The 23,337-nt window shown below is 32.6% G+C and overlaps 1 protein-coding gene across 3 annotated transcripts in view; it reads right to left on the bottom strand.

The window, feature by feature from the left end:
• Positions 1 to 3,931: 3,931 nt before the first annotated feature.
• Positions 3,932 to 23,337, bottom strand: part of SCAP (SREBP cleavage activating protein) — a 42,774-nt gene continuing 23,368 nt past the window's right edge. For 2 of the 3 annotated variants that reach the window (XM_085947926.1, XM_085947918.1), the window contains exons 11-23: positions 22,361 to 22,451; positions 21,752 to 21,912; positions 21,272 to 21,345; positions 21,090 to 21,136; positions 19,979 to 20,148; positions 15,440 to 16,061; positions 14,236 to 14,392; positions 12,886 to 13,035; positions 10,821 to 10,942; positions 9,202 to 9,349; positions 8,341 to 8,486; positions 6,298 to 6,421; positions 3,932 to 5,517 (exon numbers count right to left, since the gene is read on the bottom strand). In XM_085947926.1, coding sequence (XP_085804052.1) covers positions 5,375 to 5,517; positions 6,298 to 6,421; positions 8,341 to 8,486; positions 9,202 to 9,349; positions 10,821 to 10,942; positions 12,886 to 13,035; positions 14,236 to 14,392; positions 15,440 to 16,061; positions 19,979 to 20,148; positions 21,090 to 21,136; positions 21,272 to 21,345; positions 21,752 to 21,912; positions 22,361 to 22,451 — 2,155 coding nt within the window. In that variant the 3' untranslated portion in view covers positions 3,932 to 5,374. The remainder of the gene's footprint in view (positions 5,518 to 6,297; positions 6,422 to 8,340; positions 8,487 to 9,201; positions 9,350 to 10,820; positions 10,943 to 12,885; positions 13,036 to 14,235; positions 14,393 to 15,439; positions 16,062 to 19,978; positions 20,149 to 21,089; positions 21,137 to 21,271; positions 21,346 to 21,751; positions 21,913 to 22,360; positions 22,452 to 23,337) is intronic. The other variant, XM_085947935.1, reaches the window with a different exon arrangement.

Raw genomic sequence — 23,337 nt, 5'->3', positions numbered from 1 at the left:
CAGAAACAATGACAAAATAGAATCATCTACCGAAACAACTCAATTTAAATTTAAAATCCTTGATTTAGTCTAATAGAGTTTATCAATTTTCAATGAACATTTACATTTAAATAAAGAATCAATCTAGAAATTATTGTATAGAATTAGATCGATACAAAGAGTTATTTGATTTGACACATTGAAAAAATGTTTAACTATTGAATTATTAAGAAAAGTGTTTCTATGTCAAATGGCATCATTAACTCAAAACCTTGAAATTTTCATTTTGTTTACTATTTTAACCATGTTTGATCCTAAGATCATATTATAGGCCTCCACAGAGTGCAGGTTGTATTAACAATTTTTTGTTTTTACAAGAAATGGATGTTAGCCACTTGCTCAACCTACATTTAGGTTCATACTCATTAGTTCAAACACACATTGAAAAACAACATTTTATTTCCAAACCTGGGATTCGAACCTGACACCCACGACTTAGGCCAACATGTTAGCCACTCGCCCATCGTGGACTTTAAACATATTTATTTTTCATTTAGAATTATGGTATTTGTGTTTCTATTTTATCACTTTTTCTGCTAGACCTCAATATGTTGTATGTACACAGCTATGAAATGTATTCATATATTATGTATGTTACTTAGAAAATAGTGCCAAAGATGTGGAACATCAAAATACGATTTCCGCAATCGGTGTATTTATTATTGTTGGTTTGTGAGACATTCCAAAAAAGCAATTTTTTCAATGAACATGTCGACCTTTAAGGGATATATCATATTCACAGTTCAAATTTGTATATTCTAATTAATATGTAGTAATAAACAATTCACCTTACTTTGCACTCTGCATTGATCTACAATATTACTCACCAAACATTAATTTCCAAATATTTTCCTAAAAATGTCAAAAGATGCTGTATATTTTAATGATACATGATTATGTGCTAAATTCAATTTTGTAGAAAATAACCGTTAATTTGGTTCTTCATCAAAATTATTGTCAAGAATTTAGATAAATAGTTTCGCATTTTATAAATCACTTTCAAATGAAACCGGCGAAATAATATTGACATATTATACTAATTGTTTGTTATAAGAAAATTATTGTTCAGTATAATTTTATTACGAGACTAAAGGAAAATGTTTGTTTTCCGTTTTCTCTAGTATTAAGTTTTATAATGTAATAGGCAAATCAATTGTATCTCTAATTAATTTATCACCTTTGTTAAATTTTGTATAATATTCTGAAAAATAAAATCAGCATTCAGAACATGTGTTGTTTTTCACAAATTTAAGATGCCTTAAACCTAGTCCAGACCAAGAACATCCCAAGTGTTCCATCCGCGTTGGAATACAAAAATACAGACATTTCCATCTGGATTTCTAAAACCTTTTAACAGATTGTTTACAATGCTCATTTGTAGACGAACCAATGTATCTTGGTCTGGAATAGGCATTAACTGGATTAGGATGTTGGGAAAATAAAATAACAAAATATGTTTTGTTTCAACTTTTTTTCTGATCAACAATAAAAAAGTTTACATTTCAAAAATATCTGCATTTACAAGTAATTACAAATCTTTACATAAATAAAATAAGAAAAGGTCATAATCGTTGATTCGTTGTTTATTCGTAGAAATGAAATGTTATTTCAGTATTGTACCTATTTGATATATCGTCACCCTAGTTCTAACTTATTGTGAGTCCGATTTATTAAGTTTGAGTTTTGCTAGACAACGGCAACAAAGATCCTGACAAGGTGGGTACCCCAGCAGAGCGAGACAGAAAGAGGTGGATTTACTGAGATGAGAACGTGCGAGGAATTCTCAGTACAGTAAAGGGCACTGAAATGTAGTGTTGAGGAAGAAAGAGTTTGAAACTTTGGCCTAAAATATACAAATGTCCATTTTAAAATGGCCAAAACTACACACATTTGTGATGACTGATAGCAATTTAAAAATGTCACATTCATTTTGTCCTTGGAACAAGTTAGAAACAAGGTGACAATAAAAATGTTAAGACACTTTCAATTTCAATAACTAGTGATCAAAACTGAAAATTTGTTTTATAGTTAAATACCGTTTTCCTCAATAAGTATAGTATTACGTTTAGGTTTATTTGGATTTATCACTTTTAGAGATCCTTCTATGATACGTGATTAAATTTATAATATTAGACAGAGTTAAGGCGTGTTCAGGTATCCATCACTTGAATAAGTGATAAGATTGTGAGTAGGTACAGCGTAAAATATTTTTTTACATATAAATACAATTACTACAAAATATGTTTTGAAGTTCAAAGTGACACAGCGTGGCAACAATCTTGATCAAAGTCAATTTCAATAATTCAAGCATGAAATCATTTCAAAATGAATCAATATTACAAATACATAACTGTAGAATTAACAAAGAGAATGTTTATTTATCATTCAAAAAAATTAACAATAATAGTTATACAGACAAAAATACAGGAATTTTGAATGACAATATAAAGTATAAAGGAAAATAAAACATAACAATTGTATATTTGTATATGAATATAATTAAATGTCCTGATTGAAATAAAATTAATTAAAAAAAAAGTAAATTGGGTGTGCTTGCCCCTCCCCCCATACAGCAATTTAAAATTTTCTACGATTGAGTAGCCTCAATGTAAAAACGATTCTCAAATATCACTGTATTGAGAGAAGTATGTTTTGTCACTGAGGCATTTCTAACCAATCAGAGATCAGTGTTTCGCATACTGTCACGGTGGATTTCGCATCTCACAATGACTTTAGGAGCTTTGTATATGTATTTAAAAAAAATAATGTAAATTAACAAACTCATTAATATAAAAAGAACATTTGATTTTTCGAGAATTCCAGATTGGAAAATCGGAATATTTAACTGTTAAGTCATATGTCTTACTGGACTATACATTCTAGAGCCTAGTTACTTAACCAGTGGTCCGCGGGTGGGCAGCAAAAATTTTCTGCAGTTCAAAAATAGTTAGTATCCATTTTTAAAAGCTTATATTAAATTTCAAGTAATAAATATCTTTCAGAACTCGTGCATCTACAAGGGTTCACAATGAATTAACAAGTCATTTTCGGAATAAATGACACTATTGCATATCGTCACTGTTCTGGCAGAAGACACTAATTCGAAAAAATTACATATTGAGTTAGTACCAAAATGTTCCTTATTTCAAACTTTACCGTCTGGAAACCTTAATAAATAAAATCTTTATTTAAAAGTCACCCTTTTTACGATTACTTAATAAACTCACATGATAGACCATTATTTCAAACATTTTAACAACTTCAAAGTCAAATTACTCAAAACTAGTATTCTCCAGTTAGTGTGTTCTGCCAGAACAGAGACGATATAGTCATAAATCGTTTCATAGCAGGATGGTACTCCAACATTTGAAGTGGGGTTATATTATATTTCGACAATTGTTTCAAAATTAGTGTACATAATATAAATATGTATTATTTTATTCCAATGTTGATGGTCCGCAAAACATTTTTTGATTTTTTTGTGGGCCGCGGATGTAAAAAGGTTAAGAATCATTGTTCTAGAGCACAGTTTGAAAATGAATTTACAGTAATAAAATATGCCTATCTAATTCTAATATGTACATAAGTTTATACTTAAATTAATTACCGGGATTTAGTAAAATGAAAAACAAAATATATTCATGTGTGCGAGGGTTAATAAATTCTGTTCAGAATCTAAGTCGAGAGCTTTTTCATAAGCTGTCGCAAAAAAAAAAATTCACTGGTAAATTTATGAAAATCTATTCAGAATCAGTCAAGTTTTTTTAAAGCTAAAAACATTTTTCACTGGGAAATTTCAGTATCAAAGACTGACAAAGTATGCGTCAGACTCCACAGTCTACTTTCACTATTATGGTTTGCTTTATTTTAAAAACTGACTAATACCAACTGCAATCTGCAATACTTCACCACTGATATTCGATACAGTAAAACCTCGTTAATACGAATTCCATGGGACCGAAATTCGAAAAATAATTCGAATTACGAAATATAAAATGTATGAGGAAAAAATATTAAAATTTTGAAAAAAATTGATTTTCATTAATTTTGTTTCCGATCATAGATGTGCCTACCAAATTTCCGATACAATTCTTTCAAAATAAAATCTGTGCAAATACCATGCGCCATTAATCCGTTAATTGAATTTACCAAGCAGCTAGAATTATAGAAAAATACGAAATATTTATTATTTTTCCAATTTGTCAACAAAATTGTTTGGCATTGGTTCTCTAGTAAAATCCAATAAACAAACAATTAAATACCTACAACCCTGAAATATTTGAGTTATTGTTTTACCTTGGAGTGGAGTGCAGTTGTGCCTCTGATGTCAGACTGCTGTGTGTGTCAATGTGTCATAAAACGTCAGGATTATTTTTATTACCCTCATAAAATAGGTAATTTTTGATGTTTTAAGAAAAGTCTCACAATTTTCAATGACCGGCTCATGAAATAGTGTACTTTATTACGATTTATTGCATATTTTTATATGCCAGGACTCTGAAATCATTTCGAATTACGAAATTCGAATAGAAGGTATGGTTTTATATGAAAATAATGTTCTAGGGACTTTTTTTTCGCGAAAATTTCGAATTACGGCGAATTTTGAATTATCAGTGTTCTTACTAACGAGGTTTTACTGTACTTTCTAGGTTTTGAGTTAATACTGCCATTCGATGTAGAAAGGTGACAACAAAAAAAATAATCAAAAATTTCTTCAGCGGGTCATAAAATCGAATAACCCTTTCTGCGATTAATCATTAATTCAATAATTATCAACGGGTCTGGATTGATTATTTGTTAAACTGTAAAATTTCATTGTGCATTGCTAAGTTTCTTCAAACTAAATAAAAAATAAACACATTTACCTAAAAATCAAGATTTTAACATTGAAATGAGAATTTGTGTAAAATTTTCAAATGCCATGTTAGAACAAAGTATTTTGAGTTGTTTACCTATAGAAGTTGGGTATCGAATGGTAACTGTATCTTGGTATATCATGAAAATAAAGAAAGAAATTATATACTAGTATGTTAAATATCAATAGAAAGTGAAGTATTAAAGCATCTGGTCAAAAAGTATCGATATCAAATGATTCTTATTTGCGGGTTTTTTCTGGAAAAAAATCGCAACATATCAGTCAAAAAGTATCGATACACTTGATATCCCCATGCGTATCCTAGTGTGTTTCACAAAAAATCAGCCATATTTTTGCGCATTTCGCATCATGCATCGTCAGTCGAAAATATTGCTACGCTGTGATGACATTAAAATACAAACTGATTAAACATAATTATTGCTCATTAACTTTTAATAAGAGTTTGTGACACCGTAAGGATTATTTGGATTTCATATCTTCGGAGCCATCTACTTTTGTAACTAGTGGAAAACGCACAATCCTCAATTGATTGGCGTAGTCGCAGACAATGGCGTCTTTCAATGGTAAAATTTGCCTCACAAATACACATCCGTCATTATGACCTGAAATATTAAAAAAAAAAGTTTAAGATACCAGTAATTTGAGTGATTCAATATACAATGTGAATTAATTAAGATGAGAGGAACAGCTGAGGATGCCATAAAGAGGATGAGGATGCACGTCAATATATCATCGTAGCAAAGATGTTGAATATTCTTCCAGATGGAGCCATCTGTGGTTTCCCAATAAATAATATTGAAACAAATTTCAATTCGACGAACTTAAATAGCAATTTTACACGATTCAAGTACAAATTATACCACCTCGACACATGTTTGATTGGTTCATAACATACGTTGTGTTGCTAGTATTAAAAATTATAAGTATACGAAAAATTTCTGATCGGACTTGAACCTGTGACCACTAGATTCGCGCCAAGGTGCTTTGTGCAATGTGCCATATTATACAAGGCGTCAATTAAAAAAAAAAGATTTTTTCTAGTTGATATACTATAATATATCTGAGTTTCAAATAATGTATGGATTTGGATAAGTAACGGGTTGCTGATTTTACTAGCATATGATTTTGTTTTGTTTTATTGTTATTTGTGAAAATAATGAATAAGGTCAGGCGACTATCGATTATAAAAGCAAATGTCAAGCTGACAAGATCCAATCTGAACCTATCATCATCAAGCTAACGTGTTATCCAATCGATGGATTGAGTTAAAATAGAAATGTTTCTATTACGCTCATGATTCGATGAAAAGATTTGGAAAGTTCTGCTTATGCAATTTGGGTATAAGACAAGATTAAAGAGAAATATTGAATAATTAATTTTACCCAAGAACACTCTCCGTACAGCTTCTCCCGTGCTTGCATCCCAAACAGTTAAACCTCCTTTACCGCCCGTAATGACTAAAGAGTGGGTCAGAGTCAACATGCCACACCCGCCTGCGCCTTGGCCCTGAAACAATTAATTCATAAAAGTTAGATGCACGCATATCGTCGGTGTTTTATAAAAAGGGCGAATTAACCAAAATGCTATTTTACAGAAGGAGGATTTTTAACTTTTGACATTTATTTATTAATTACCTGTGGATGATTATAGATGTCTAATACTGTCCTTATAATAGGTATTATAATATAATATTTTAAAGGGCCTAATATGTCACATTCGCTATTTATTCGTAATACTAAGTGGATATTCGCATTTAAGATTATCGTTTTTAAGTACTTTCCTGTGGATATACAAATTTGCCGTTTTTACACAACAAAGTTAGTGACGTACATATTGTTTTTTCATTAAAAACTCGATTTCGCCAAAATGTTGATTCGCCTTTTTACAAAACACTGACGATAAATGTTGTAAGGAATGCAATTCATCTCTTTTTACTACACAATTACAACCATCATAAATACATAGGTATATCATAGCAAATACAGATTGCAAAATATAATTTATCCAAAATTATGTGTCAATTATTGTAAACTTTTACTAAAAAGTTTTACTGAATATATTTTTCTATATTAAATGTTACTAAGTAAATGTTACATCAGTGCTCCGCAACCTTTTCTCACCCACGGCACACCAAAAGTCTTTCCAGAAGGTCTTTCTCTTTTCCTATAAATTCGAGAGGAATTTTTTGATTTGATAAACGACGGGACGCTAAAACTGAACTTTGCCGATGTTCCAATGGCTATTTTCTGGATTTCGGTTAATAAAGAATATCCTCGGATTTCTGACATGGCTATCGCAGTTCAGCTCCCATTTTCTACTACAAAGCTAAGTTTTTCAACTCAAGTTATAATAAAAATAATAAGCGGTCTCTCAGCTCTTTCAAATATCAAGTCAAAATATATAAAACTTTTACGTTCATTGAAACAAGCTCAGATGTTACATTAATTAGTTATTATATTGATAATACAAATACATGGAAATATCTACATTTAGTTCATTCTCGTGTGTTATGTAAATTTAATTATCTATCAAATAAAAAAACAGCAATGTAATTTTGGTGCATGACCCCCCTACAAGGGGGTGGTCCGACAAGGCTCTAGCCTGGGGGCTGGCGTGGCAGGTCAACCATATAAGTGAGATAAACACAAATTCACTTTAATAGTAAAAAAAAGTCGCCTGCCGTGCTTTTTTGCTACGCTAGTATTAATATTTTAAAACATGCGATTGTAGGATACAATTAATTTATTATTACTATTGTGTCAATACTCGACAAATAATTATTCCTAACCTGACAACTAACCATAATTCAAGTGGATGTATTAATAAATACAAAAAATCGCTAAACATACAATCAATACCATTAATTTTACCTCAAACACCATTTGAAAAACGCTATTTTAAACGCTATTAAACGATAGGTAGGGGGGTCCGCCAAAGATTATGGCCTGGGCTCCCCTTTTAGGATGTGGGGTCCATGTTTTGGTGTATAAATTGTTTTACGTGTGGTGTGCCGCAGAATTCTGGGAAGACCTTTGGTGTGCCGTGGGTGAGAAAAGGTTGCGGAGCATGCTATATGAGAAACAGATGAATCGCATACGTTTTCATCAACCTAATCCACTGTAATAGACTCAGGTAACGGCTTATTTTGTTTTGTTACGCCAAAGAAGTATGACTTCTAACGCGTGTACACAAGTACACACACCGATTTTTTTTAATCACAAGTTTAACATTAATTTAGTATTTATAAAGATACAAACAAACCCAACCGGTTTTGCTGTCACACAAATACGATTCCATCTAAGGTAAAATTAAATTAATGTAAATTTTCTTCGTTAGCCTGTTAGAATTTAATTCTGTTTACTAGGAATACAAATTTAGGTTGTTTTGCATGACCAACCCAATTAAAAATACATAAATTCTCTTACGATGTGCACAGAATTCAGTAGATGTCCTCTAAATCTGTCCCATATACAGAGTTTCTCATCCGCTCCCATTGACATCACATACGAAGCCGTATAGTCGAGGGCTGAAATAGGACCGTCATGTGCTTGTATGGTATAAACACACGCACCTAAAAAGAATAGGCAATTTTTTTACTACGTACTTATTATCTATAAATCATAATTCATGTCAGGATTTCCCAATTTTTTTTTAAAGCATTACGGATTAGTATCACTTTCCCAATCAACCTGTAACACTGTGAAAAGTAAGAGAATCTAAAATAATGAGAAAACAGCCAAGATGGATCATCATGAATGGAGAAAGTTTCTGAAAGAGGCCATATCCACCAGAAATACGTGTCCGGAAACTTGTACGTATGCAGTTCGCCGTATTACACTTTACTGTGAAATGTTGTATTGAAAATATATGGCCGTATATTAAAGACCGTCCAACCTCTGGGTCGTATAGTACCGACATAAACTTCATGGCTAAATAAAACGCGGTTTTTGTCGGTTTACACTTTGCAGTAAGCCAGCAGCAAACAAATTTTGAAAATAGTCGATTTACTATATTATTTGTTGGGTTAGGTTTTCATTCTTGAATTCATGAATTTTTTCAAAATCAGCTATGACAATTGAATTAATGCTCACATTCAATCTAATAAAATTGGAGACTTTTTCCGATAAGAAAGCTCACGGCGAACTGTGCCACGGTGAACTGTTTCATGTACAATTTACATGTAACCCCAAAAATCATGATGATAATATGTCATTATTTATTTCTTTTACATTATAAAATAATATTTTTTGCACTGTTTTAAAAAATGTTTTAAATAAAATAAATACCAGTCATAAGGTCCCATACGCAAAGGAGGCCGTCTTGGGAGCCACTCCCACTGACCATAGGTGAAAACCGGTCAATGAAAACACAGGTGATGGGCCCACAATGTCCATGTAATGTGTACATTGCAGATAGGTTACCAGCCGAAAATACCTAAAAGATTATGTTATTAGTTAATTATCATTATTTATCTATACACCAGTGGCAAAGGGTGGAGGTAGGCTGTTAAGATCCACTATAAATGTTGCACACTAAACTTTGTCAGTCAAACATATTTGTTTTCATTGATATAAGGGATAAGCTACACACAAAGCAGCGTGGATTTTGGAGAGCACACTGGTCATGGCACACACGGCGCCTTAGCTGTCTCATATTTCAACGCACACAGAGAGGAGCGTGAGCGTCTTTTGACTTTGTAGCACAACAATAAAATGAAAATACTACATATTCAAATACGTCAAAGCCCATTGAATGCGACAAGCACATGGGGCTCGCGCTTTTTATTTATTTATGTGGACGCGTTGTCGATAAATGGGCACCGGGCATTCTTTTAATAATAATAAAGTCATGTAGTTTAGTTGCTGGTGTGCGATATATCACTAGCAGAATTACGTCATCATGAATATGGATTACAAGCCGCCGACAAATAAAATAATATTTTTATTGCTTTCTTATGAAAGGCGCTAATAATAATAGTTATTTTGTGCTCCTCGCGTTCCTTATTACATAGATGAAGGGTAATGTGGGGGTGGAAGGAGTGTCATTTCGGTTATATTCACACTTCACGGGCCTACTTCCTAGTGAGCGCCCCGATCCGCCGTTTTTGGTGGGCTTTGTCGCTAAGACTACAATTTACAGATGGTGTTGGTTAGTTTTTAAAATTCAATTAAACCCTGCGAAAACCAAGCCGTAATAGATAATATTCAAAAAATACCCGTCTATCAATAAAATATCTAAAATTATGCAATTAAATCATACATAACTTTAAATATTTTATAGATAAAATAATTTAAAAAATAACCAACACTATGTGCAATATGTAAAATAAAACAAATACGTATGAATGAAAAAGTGTGCACAATTTTGTCATATCGCCCAAAATATACCAAAACTATTATGGTTTGGTTTAGGCAGGGTTTACCATAATATACAAACACTACTGCTACTGCTATACACAATGTCTTCCCAATGGCCTACAGACTTGTGAAGGCTAGGAGTGATCGACTGAAGGAGTCTTCTTGAGGTCGTTGAGGTTTACTCCAGGCTGTATTGCCAGAGAAGACCCATCTTCATAATTGATTTTAATTACAGAACAGATTAATGCGAAAACATATAAAACCATGTCACATAGAGGGCAATTTTATTTTAGGAATTAATGACTGTCAGGCCATAAAATACAAAACCCACTAAGTGTACTCTAATATTATCAATAGTGAATGTGTGTTTTGTTACATGAGAAACTCTACAGCGCCTAAGACGCAGATGTAAATATTGAAAAAACTGTTTAAATTTAACCAATATTTCTCCACACTCGAGAATTGTACCTTCTTACAGCCACACCCAGAAGGTAACCCTCTTCTTCGATTTTAATATTAGTATAATATAAAATAAAAGATATTAGTACCTTAAGAGTGTGATCTTCGCTGCCCGTTAGGATTCTTCCGGAATCACAATCGAGCACGTTTATTGGCTGCTGGTGTGCCCTCGTTACCGCTACACGGAAACATTGCATTTGTTCACTTCCCCCTGTAAATTAAATAATACATTTCTTACATTACACACAAGACAGTAAGTATTTTTGAAGCAATTTTTTTTGTTATAATTCAAAAAATGACGAGTGTATTTCATTAAGGTTGTACCTCAGGGACCCTATGTTAGAACTTGCGAGTGCCAGCTGCCCGGTCGACATGACGTCATATGACATCATTGTGACGTACTACCGGAGTGATAATAGCATTCGAGAAAATAACGCTACTCAGACAGCGGCGCTATTCATTGTCACCATACACATATAGGTGTTTCATCGTAATAATATCTACGGTGAGCACTGTGCCCGGGCGGCATGCCTCGAGCGTGTATTGGCTGACGTCACAATTACGTCATGTCGTCTGGTGCCACACGAGTCGATAGTTAGGAAATCGCGGTGCAGTTGAGACACGGTCTAAAAAGATCGTGGCTAGGCGATGCGCGGATTGCGGGTCGCGGGTGCAAATGACGCACGCCAAACGAAATATAATTTGTCATATAAATCCAACATACGTCCATTTTATGTTCTGTTTATTGTTCTATTAGTAACAATAATATATTATATGGGTAACGTTTTTAGTCATCTTTATACGAATTAAGAATTAATACGCCCGTTGCCATCACAAAACAAAGTGACGTGTTTCCAGCTCGACGTTCTCTCTCAGAATGCGAGCGAGTCCAAAATTTTGTCGCGCCTATTATTTGCCGTTTCACTGATGTATCACCTTAAGCCTAAGTGACATATTTAATCCTTTCAGCGCTGACGGCACAGCGTTTGTGTCCTCATTAGTTGGCCATTAGACATAATTAGTAAATTAGCATGTTATTTAAATGTGGTAATTAAATGCTCCGCGGTGAAGAAGTTAATACACACAGCTGGAAACAACCGCCCACAGAATAAAAGTTATTTTCTTAAATGTTTGCATAATAAAAACTGAACACATAAAATAAAAAATCCAAGGTAAAGATTTCACCATATACATCGATATCACCAATAACAAAAAAAATGCTTTTTGGCACGAGAGTTGCGTGTCATTTCACCGAGCATCATGTGGTGATAATATGAGCTGTCTGTGCCCTAGTTCTTGACGAGTCATGAACAGTGGGGTCTGGGTTACAAGTTTGCATTGTATTTTGTGTGAGTGGTCACACCATTCGACAAACTGACACCTGCGCATCTATTCTATACACAAGACTGCTATCGGTCACTATCAGTGTCTATCGAGGGTAGTTTATCATATTTATATATTGAGATATTATAATTGTTACAATAAGTGCTATGTTTTAACAGTACGTCTTTTGGGTGTGTTAACTTTTAGAGTGAGATAATACCCCATTTACATGTGCACGGATTTACTGAGTTGACAGTACGTATTATATGTATGTGTAAACATATATTATCCTGCAGTTGCAAGATTGCATGCATGAATCAAAAAAGTTTGGAAGTTTCTGAATTTCCATATGACAGTTCTGATTTGTTCGATCTGCGCCTAGAGTAGCATGCTAGAGTGCGCCGCAGTAGAACGACATTGGCGAACCTGCCAGCAAAAAAATTAACTAAAGTGTGCAGACTTATTTTGAGGTTTACCGATTTTCACTACCTGTCAAATAGTATCATAAAATGACACTTACTCTTGAAGAATGAGATTGGAGACAGGCAGAACTTTCACATGTAAACAGTTATTGCCACGATAGTTTAAAATACACACTATTGCTGCTAGTAAATCCATGCACGTGTCCAGGCGCTATAAGACAGTTTAAACTGCTAACTTATTGTAACAATAATTATAATACCTCAATACATAAATATGATAAATTACCCTTGATACTTGCCGATAGCAGTCTTGTGTATAAAATAGATGTGTTGGACTGTCGTACCCTTATGTTGTATGGGGTTTGCGTCAATGACTGATTACAAGTAATATATTATAAAGTGAGGTTACCTTCATTTTCTGCAACGTTGAAGCTGAAGTTGGAAGTGAGGCATGTTGACTTTGGTGAAAGATTTGGTGAGATGAGCGACTTAGTATTAAACCTATTGTGTACAGGTTCTCCGATTGGAAGTGACCCAGCGGAACCCGTACGAACATGTGCTGAAAAAATATTTAATACAATTTTTAATAACCATTCTTAAAAGTTAGCAGGCGGCAACACAAACTTTACTTTATTATTTATTTTTAAAAACACAATCCACTTCTAGAGAAAGTATTCTTCAATTTTAATAGAAGAATACTTTCTTAGGAAGTGGAGAAATTATTTTGGTGTTTTCTACGGTAAATTGAAAAAAATATTGACTATAATGTGATATCAAAATTATCATATTTACTTTGTCTAAATTTATGTATCGTATTCATGCGATATTTGATGAACCTCGTCTAGCAAAAATCAAAAAAACTGGCTCTACATGAAAGAAACAGTTTCAGAAAAAAATGTGTATAATTTAACGGCATAATTTAAAATATTTTATAGATCCAAAAGAACATTTTTTACCTAATACATAAATATATCTATTATGGTTTACTTTAGACAGGGTTTAATTGAATTTCAATAATTAACTAACACCATCTGTAAATTGTAGTTTCATTTCAATAAAAACAAATAAGTAAGACTGACAAAGTTTAGCGTACACTATTTATGTTGAATCTCCACAGCCTACATCCACTCTTCACCCCTGCCATTATGGTAAAAATCCACATGTAAAATATTGTTATTTTATGATTAGTTTTAGCCCAGTCGCACATTGAAAATCGTCTCGACTAGGATAATAGTCATAAATCAAGACAGGCCGCAACGTGCAACTTTCTTATATGCGTAAAGCAAGACCGTGCGAGAACAGTGACGTCACTCAGCAAGCCAAAATGAATGACGAAGTGCGACATCTCGCGATTATATTGCTGTGTATTGATTATATTTTATTATAAGGCTGCATGTTGGGTGAAAATAGTTGCATGTGCCTCCAGATGTTTTTTGAAAACTAAAATGTTTTATTCCAGCAGTGTGTGGAGGTCCATAAGATAATGTGTGTGTTGTGAATAACAATGACGTCACGTTGCAGACGAGATGATTTTAGATGTTAGAAACGGCTTAATGCGTTTTCTTCACCCTATTAAAAACACCTTTTTACATAAGTGGGAGGTTGCAGATTACTTGGCTCAAGGGTGTCGTGACTCAAAAAAGGTTGAGAAGACGTGATTTACATGGAAGTGTACTAATTTTAAAAAAATGGTGAATTCACAAATTTATGGTTGATAAATTGGACGGATTCAATTGAAGGAAATATAATTAATAATTACTTCTTTTGAATGCGTTATTGCATGGTGAAGGGTATTGTAGTTGAAATAAATCAAGATGGCCAGTCAGTCTCGCAGCTGCTAGGAACATGGCACCTCCACTACCTTCCATGAGGCGTACATGGTTGACGCTGCCTCCATACGATTGCTCAAATAAACACTGGAAAGATAAATAAATAAACATTTAGATTCAAAAAGGCCAATATGAAAGCAGAGTTTGAACTAAGGCAACTTATTGAACTTATTTTCAATGATTCCAGAAAATATATAAGAGTGAGAGAGAGCAAGATATATTATGGTTGAATTGGTAACATTACCATACACAATATTCCTTGTAAATTAATGCAAATGGCTATTTGCTGTTGACTGCTCTTGCTTTAGTTACTTATGTACTGTTTTTTGCAATTGAGCACTTGTTATAAATAAACCTGTAATATTCAATTTCATGTATCATCATCAGCCTGAATCTCTCCACTGCTGGATGAAGGATTCTACAAGCTGATTCCACTTCTCTCGGTCCTGTGCGTTGCGTTGCCACATACTTCCGTAGAACTTAACCATTTCATCGTCATCAATTTCATGTATGTATAAATAAGGTTTTTCTTTAACATATTTGTAAGAAGGAATAATTATGTCTGTGTGCGAAAAAAAAGGGAAATATTTAAGTCTTAAAATTGAAAAATAAGTTCACATACTATTAAAAAAAGATTCGACCATGTCCGATCCTAATAGGATCATATGGGCCTCCAGAGTGGAGGTTTGTATTAACAGATTTTGATTTTACGAGAAATGGATGTCAGCCACTTGCTCAACCTATTGGGTCCATACTCTGACTTATACACAAATTGAAAAACAATATGAGGTGTACTTTCCAGACCCAGGATTCGAACCTGAGTCCCACGACACTATAAGCCATGGCCACAACACCTTAAAGCGGGCATGTGTGACGCTCAACAGAAACGTTTTCAAAATTGTATTAAAAGTAAAAGTAAAGGCCTTCGGTGTATTTTTAGTGATTTTTTATGTAGTTTAGATATATCTACTTGAATTATGGAGATGTCGAGTACCAACACAAAACAGTCAAAAATTGCACCGCACAACCTTATGTATAGTGTTTCAAAACTCAATTTTCTTTAGATTCTCCTGAAAAATATCCATATATCCCCTTTCCTTTTGCACAAAGATTTATTTGAGATGTTATATTTACTTTGAATTTTCCAGTGGAAGCCTCCCAAAATTCCAACCTGCCATCAGAGCATCCAATGGCGATTAAATTGTTCAAGAAGTCCATGCACCATATCGCTGGAGGCGTGTGCGATGTACCAGCCCCAACACTCGAGTGCAGAACTCTCCCTTTCGATGAACTATTTGACCCTTCTTCACTGTCACTCTCCTTAAGCAGATTATCACCAATGTCCAAACACTCGTTGCTGCTACTTATCTCTTTGCACTCATCTGTTTGTAATTGTGGAATAATTTCTACGTCGTGACTATTGGAACGACAAATACTAGAATTAATACTATTATAATTATTTAAAGGACAGAGAACTGGGTCCGTGTCTTCCTTTGGTTCGTTCTTGTTCAGTTCACTTGAATTATCACAAAGTTGACACTTTTTTTCCTTCAAAAAATCACTATCCTTTTTTGAATCACTAACGAATGAATAATTATTCTCACTTTTCAAATCTTTAATAAACGATATTTTTCCGCTATCTGAACGGGTTTGGCTCGGATTTAAATTTGAACTATTGTTGAAGCAATGATTGTTTTCATTGAAGTTGAAATTTGTCACTGCCTTTTTATTACTATTATTACATTCACTTAAATTTCTGCAACAAAACAAAATAATAGGGTTAAAAATGCATACAATAGGTTCGTATCATTGAAACCGAATCAAACAAATCAAACCAAACCATAGACAATATACGTACAAATTGTATGAGTAGAAAGTACACCAGAAATGGTTTGAGATTTGACGTTTGGTTCAGTGTATCATTGAAAATCAAACCATTCCAAACTGTCAGAAATGGTTTGGAATGAAACGTCAAACCAATTCTGACGATCTATAGATGAATGACGATCTGTCAAAGTGATGATAAGCATTATTCGGTATTTATATATCTTGAGATGTTCATATTAATATTTTAGACCTTTACATCATAGGAGTTCAGTTCAATTATGTATATTATAGCTTAATAACCATAACGCGAACAAGAAACCGCTTTTGGTCTTATTATCCCAAAATTCCAGGCATATTTTCTATGCAAAGAGTTCGATTTAATATCATTACCTATAATATCATGTCAGACCAAGAATTTATTTTCATTTTATTTATATTTTGTAATGGAGATTCTAAACTACAAACTGTGTTGAATCAACCAGGAATGATCAGGTTTTCATACCGTTTAAAAAAAAAAAAAAAAATTTTTCGGTTAGGTACATGTTCAAACACACGCGTTAACATCATTTTACTCCCTACTTCAATTATAGTTTGTCAATTTATGGCTACAGCCGTATGTTGTAGCTTAACCACTGAGGAATGCCAAAAGAAATAGCGTATTTCAAAAAAACACTACCTTATTCTTAGGTCAATAATTATTATAAAGCAATCATTATTCGTAGGATGTTTATCACACTTGAATGGTCAAAGACATAGCTTATAATGAGTATCTTTAGAATTATCTTCAAATGTGTTAATCTTGCCCATTTTTTGAATAATAAAATGCCTAATTCTTGCCAAATTTGGGATCACAGAGATTATCAATATAATTTTTTATCGTAAATATTTCACAATAATAACGTCGATATAAATTATACTGATGGTTTTATAAATGCGTTTAAAAATTAATAAATGTAAAAAATCTTAACACTACTGCACAGTTATGTACTGAAATATGACTATATTCTAAAACATTAGAGCGAGAGGTTTAAAAGAATACTATTTTATGTTATAAAAATACTTTATGCAGTCATCAAATGTTTAAAATAAATATAAAGGATAATAAGGCTTCAAAATTATATAAATAGATTATCTACAACGTTTAAGGTATGTCCAGGATCATGCTTTGAAAATAGAAAAAAAGCTCCATTTTGACCCACGCTGACCACGTCCGCCCTTAAGATACGTATCTTTGTGCACTATTTGATCTCCGGCAGGTATTATACCTGCCTATTACAAAAGAAGGCGCCATTTTTTATAAACGAAGATTGAACAAGTATAATTTTACAATATACAATGTAGTTTCTAAGTGTTGTCAATGTTTTTCGTGGCATGAGGGTTAAACGATCTTCATAAAAATTACCGATGCATTTCTTTAAACCGGTGACGGAGATAAGCCCTATTATAAGAAATCTTATAAACCATTACCTCATTAAAAGTTTATGGTAATCTTCTCTACTACAATACCTACAGCATAGTTTGTTACATTGCAAAATCTATAGCTATATTATTTTTTTAATATCAATTTTATTTAAATTGCTAACTAACTTACTCCCCTTCTTGGTTGTACAATCATGGCTGAGGATCGTGACCACTTTTAGTTTAACTTAATTTAACTTTGTTAGCTATCATTTTTATTTTCACTTCCAGTTAATACGCATACATGCCACGGTTATAAGTCAATATTATCATTTTGGATTCACGTATTCAATTATAATTATGGAAAAAATTAACCTATGTATTTCTTTATTTTATGTATCATTTTAAGATATTTTTAAATAACATAATAATATGTAGTATTTTTTTGTGTACATAATTAAATATTTTCCATATTAAAACAGATGTAGTTTTTTTTATATTTGTTAATAAAATATTTTCATTAATCGGAAAATGCCTAATGAATAACTTCATCACGATAGTAATCATGGAAAAGCATTAGTATTTTATTGCTTAACCCTTTCGCTGCGAGCCATTTTCGCGGGAATTTATTTTCAGTCAAGTGATCTGTTAAAACGGTCACTACAGCTAAAACAGATCGATTCCAAAATTAAAAAATAGATTACTAGATGAACTATATATCAGTTATTCCAAATGCACCAAGAAATAAACTATATTCGTTACATTCTCACTAAAATAAATCGAAGAAAGTGAAGACGCTAAAAAATATCCAAGCTTTGACCGCGCGTTCAAAATGGCGGCTGTCCAGTCTTCACATACACAGTTTCAACACATACTACCGAGCAATTCGCCGCGTTTGTATTCGTTATACACAGGGCTGTGTTGAGTACATGCTGCCGTAGTTGATTACGGTCTATGACAGATATATTACTAAATCACTTGTGGAATAATCAGTGGGTTATCGCTTATCGCATTTAGTAAGTCGTAAACTCAAATTTTATTACCATTTCAAATTCTGAACCTATATTTATTTTCGTCGCCATAAAATAATGTCATCCACTTATTCATTAGGATGTTTTGGAGAATAAAACACTAAAAATAATTACCGCACTGCTAAAATACTATTATGATATAATTTATGAGGCGCCGTCGGCTTTTTCATTGTACAAAGGGTCTGTCGAATAATCGCCAGGCATAATATGAGCATGTGAACAGAGCTAACACAGTTTCGTGGCACATAAAAATAAAAATTATTACCCATTATAATAATGTAAATATCAAATATGGAACAATGAACAAAGCCAAACAAGTTTACTGGAGAGCTGTGCATCGATAAAATATTTTCCAGCATTATTTTTTCGATAATATTATGTGGTAGTGACATTTTGGCGGGTGAAATAATTATTTCACATATATTTATAATGACAAAAAATACTAAAAACAAATCTTCAAAATGTTTCTATCGAGATCACAGATCACTAAGAAAAAATACATAACACTAACGTAATCATAATAATTAATTAAAAGGTAAATAAAAATATTATCGATGCACACTTTTCGATGCATGACCAATGTTTTGTTTTGATAACCCTGGTGACACATCTAGTACACCCGTCTTCGCAATGGCGCGCGATTCAAACGACTGAATAACGAGTGTTCTTTTCAAAAATATATTTCCTTGTGTTTTACTTGACATTTTTATGATCTGTTGCCTGATATGTCTACCTAAAGGTTTGAACTAATTTTTAAAGCATATTATCCACAAGTGTCTCTTCTAGTTTGGTCAAAAATACGAGATAAAGTCTATGGCATGTTTACATGCCATACGCAGGGATAGGGTTAATGATGACGTAAGTAAATGATACAATCCAGTTACTTGCTGACAAAAAGGCGTATGTAAGTTTTATGTTGTTTTAATTGAAAAAAAAACATGTTAAATAAGTAATTTTGCTCAAATAATTATATAAGTGTATGTAGTACACCCTATAGTATTATACAGCTTAAAATGTATATCAATAAATTCATAAAATACTCTAAAAATGACATTTCAATAAAAAAAGTGTAAAAGATCTTATTTTGCCTCTCCCTCAAAACTGTGTTTTCGACTTACGCGTCTTTGTCAGATTGACGACGAATTATAATTGGTACAGGGGGCTAAATTGGTAAAGCATTTTGGCTGGAATCACAATATGGATGCGGGTTTAAGTTCCGCCCGGCACCTATATTTTTTCAAGATTTTTTTCGTATAACTATATTTTGAATTATGTATATACAATACTATAATGATGTTATTTTATTATGGATTAAAGACATAAATGCATTATGATTTTTTTTTTTGAGGATTTTGAAACAAACCCAGCCTGCCTTAAGCCTCAGATTAAACAAAAAAATTAAAATATAAATACTTACTTAAATTGCATTGCAAAATCGTATTTGATTTTATCATAAGCTGCCAACGATTTCATCCAGTCTTTAGATCGCACTCGTTTAACATTGGCATCTTTGGCGGGTGAATTGTTACCATTCATATTACTCTGATCAGACGCCTCTGGGATATCATTGTGGAGGAAAGAGAACCTCTGAAATGGTATACGTAAATAAGTCATCTATTTCAAAGTATTCCTATAAAATATATACTTTTGACCATCTTTCTTCTTCTGACCATGTCCGATCCCAATAGGATCATATATGACTCCACAGAGTGGAGGTTTTATTAACAGATTTTTGTTTTTAAGAGAAAATGGATGTTAGCCACTTGATCAACCTATTAGGTCCATACTCTGACTCCAAACATAAATTGTGTAATTGCCAAGCCCGGATTCGAACCTCAAACCCACGGCATTATAAGCCGATGCGTAAGCCGCTCGGCCATCTTGACTATAATTAATGCTTCATTTGATTCAATATTTTTATTCAATCGATGTTTGTCCAAGTCAATAGTAAAATTAAAAAAAAATATTTGTAGAAATGTACATTTTTTAGTCTAGTTGATACGGTATAGGTATAACTTATAGGCCAACCATTAGTCGAACTAAATAACTGTGGGTTTTACTAACATCACACAATTTATTTATATTTTGATAGATTTAAGTGCATAAAAAAAAGGACGATAAGTTTTGAAAACTAAAAAAATGAGTTGAATATGCCAAATGTACCACAAAACATGAATTAGAAAAAAACAGGAGTCAAGCAACATGTCTGAATTAATTATACATCAACATTGTGCCGTGTCCACACTGGCAACAAGTCGCTGGCACCCTTATTAAATTTCACGATAATTATCAAAATTTGTTTGACCAAAAATTATTTTAATCGAAATTTAATGTGGTTGCCAGCAACTTGTTGCCAATGTAGACACGGCTCAATTGGAGTTCACATACAAATTTGTCGAAAAGCAAATCTTCGTTTGGGTGTCCTGAAAAGTTTTAGATTTATCTCACTTTCTTTTCGCATACAGAAATTATTATTAAATGCTTTATTTGTTAAGTTTAAATTATTATTAAGTGAAATTAATAATTACCTTTCGAAGAGAAACTTCACCGTCGGTTGTGCTTTTGATTTGTGATTCTACAAATAATAAAAATCAAATTAACAATATTGTAGTGAGTTTGGAATATTTAATTTAACACCAACAAGATTAATTAATGCCATGGCAACTCCGAGCAAGAGATAAAATAAAATAATGTGTTTTTGGTTGGATACCTGGTTCTTTAGTGCACGGAGACTTTTCCTTTCTATGTAACCTTTCATACATATCATTCTTTAGCCTGAAAAACCTAAAAATAAAAACCAAATGAAATTAGACATTAACAATAATGTTTTATATAATTATATCATCTGTTTATTTTGTAAACCACGTAAATCCAAAATAGCTTTTTAGGAGAGTCAAAATCTTGCGCGCTTGGACTTTCTCCAACTGCCGTTTTTCAAAAAGTTTTTATTGCAGGCACTTTGTACTAGCAATCTAGTGACCGGGCGGCTGACGCCTCTATTGGTATATTTTGAAATTATGTCCTCGGCGGGAATTTTGAATAAATGAAATTAAATTTGGTCTGTTTAGGTCAACCAATTATTTTAGGCCGTAATATCACGATGGTTATCTAATGATGGCTAAAACCATTTCTCATAGAAAAGCTTGTTGTTGGTAATATATATTTTTTAAATAAACTATTATAAACTCACATTCGCCTGTCTATTCTCGCAGTTAGCTCTCCGGTGGATGAGTCCCATATTTTTAGTTGCCCTTGTAGACAAGAACTTACAATATATTCACTGTCAGTGACGAGACACTCTACTTCTTGGCTATGTCCAGGAATAACAATAGGTACAGCTTCCATTATTAGCTGAAAAGAAGTAAATTAAGTCAATAACATTTACAGGTTTTGATATTTTTGTGAGCATAAATGGTAATGTAATGAAATATCGTGATCCTTGTTGCTGTGGATGGCAACCTCCCAAAATAATTACATCGAACACGTTCCTGTGCCAGGTATATCATTCGCCAAGAGTGCCGTAGTTTCCTTCACTTCTAATCATCTTCCTTTCGTATACAGGCTGTCATTATTACTAAGATGGTTATTTTCTCGAGCCCATCACTTCAGATGGCAATTTTTTTTTTTTATATTCTTTGGAACCAAATAGCATTTTAAAAAATAATCAAAATAAGTGATACCTACACCAATAATATCAGTAATAAATAATTTCAATAATCATTATTGAAAATATGTAGTAAACGTCTGACTAAATATTAATATGTATAAGTACAGAATGGAAAGTTAAAAATATATTTACTTGGAGAGCTGGCTGTTTTCGTATTCTTTTATCAACATCTGAAGTTGTCCAACTAGCTCTCCATTCTGCGTAGTTTCGTGTGCAAACACATCTGAAAACAATAATGTATATATGTTTCAAAACCCGCTATAACACTTTTTTGAAATAATTAAGATATATATATCGTTGGATTCGTTATTAAAATCTCTATATGAAAATTTTATCGCCTCTTTCAAAAGCCGCTACGATTAACTGTCATTTATGAAACAAAATCAATGTGTCTATCAAAGCCCGCTATAACACTACTGAAACATTCAAAAACCTTTTTAGTTCAAAAAGTTTTTATTGATTTTCTCAACATAATGAAAAAGTGTTATAGCGGGTTTTGAAACTCAACGACACATATATACATGCCAGTGTAAGTAATCATATTCACATTCAGTTCAAATGAAAATAACATCTTCAGTCTAAAGACCGGCAAACTTTTTTGTTAAAGGGCCAAATAGTAAATGTTTTAGGGTCATGACACAACGTTGAGGATATTCGTGTTATAGGCGTACTTAAATAATAAATAATAATTACAAGATAAAAAGAACTTTTTATAAAAAACGTTTTTAAATTTTCTGTTGAATCATATAAACTTGACTTGCTAGCTTAAAATGATCAAAAAAATTTGTACTTGATAGAAATAATACTGAAATGTCATTTTGATTTCCATAGTAACGCACGTATATATTAATAATTTAGTTGCTAGGACCATCCACTTAGCAACCAATAATGGTGTCGAAATAACTTTTCATACAAAACAGAATTAACTGAACATGAATTCAATTCTACTTAAAGATGGCTAAAATTATTTAAAAAAATGCATTGGCATCATGTTCTGATATATTCTAAAAGTTTCAAATGTCTAGCTAGTCGGGAAGTTAAAGAAAAATCAATTGCAAGATTTGTACCGGACAAAGAACCACCGGACAATTAAAAATACGAGCTAAGAA

The sequence above is a fragment of the Rhyacophila brunnea genome, unplaced genomic scaffold (genome assembly GCF_057557595.1).
Source record: "Rhyacophila brunnea isolate RB1 unplaced genomic scaffold, BYU_Rbru_1.0 scaffold_1, whole genome shotgun sequence".
Classification (NCBI taxonomy): Eukaryota; Metazoa; Arthropoda; class Insecta; order Trichoptera; family Rhyacophilidae; genus Rhyacophila; species Rhyacophila brunnea.
The sequence above is the reverse complement of the archived record's forward strand: the minus strand, read 5'-3'. Positions and strand labels throughout refer to the sequence as shown.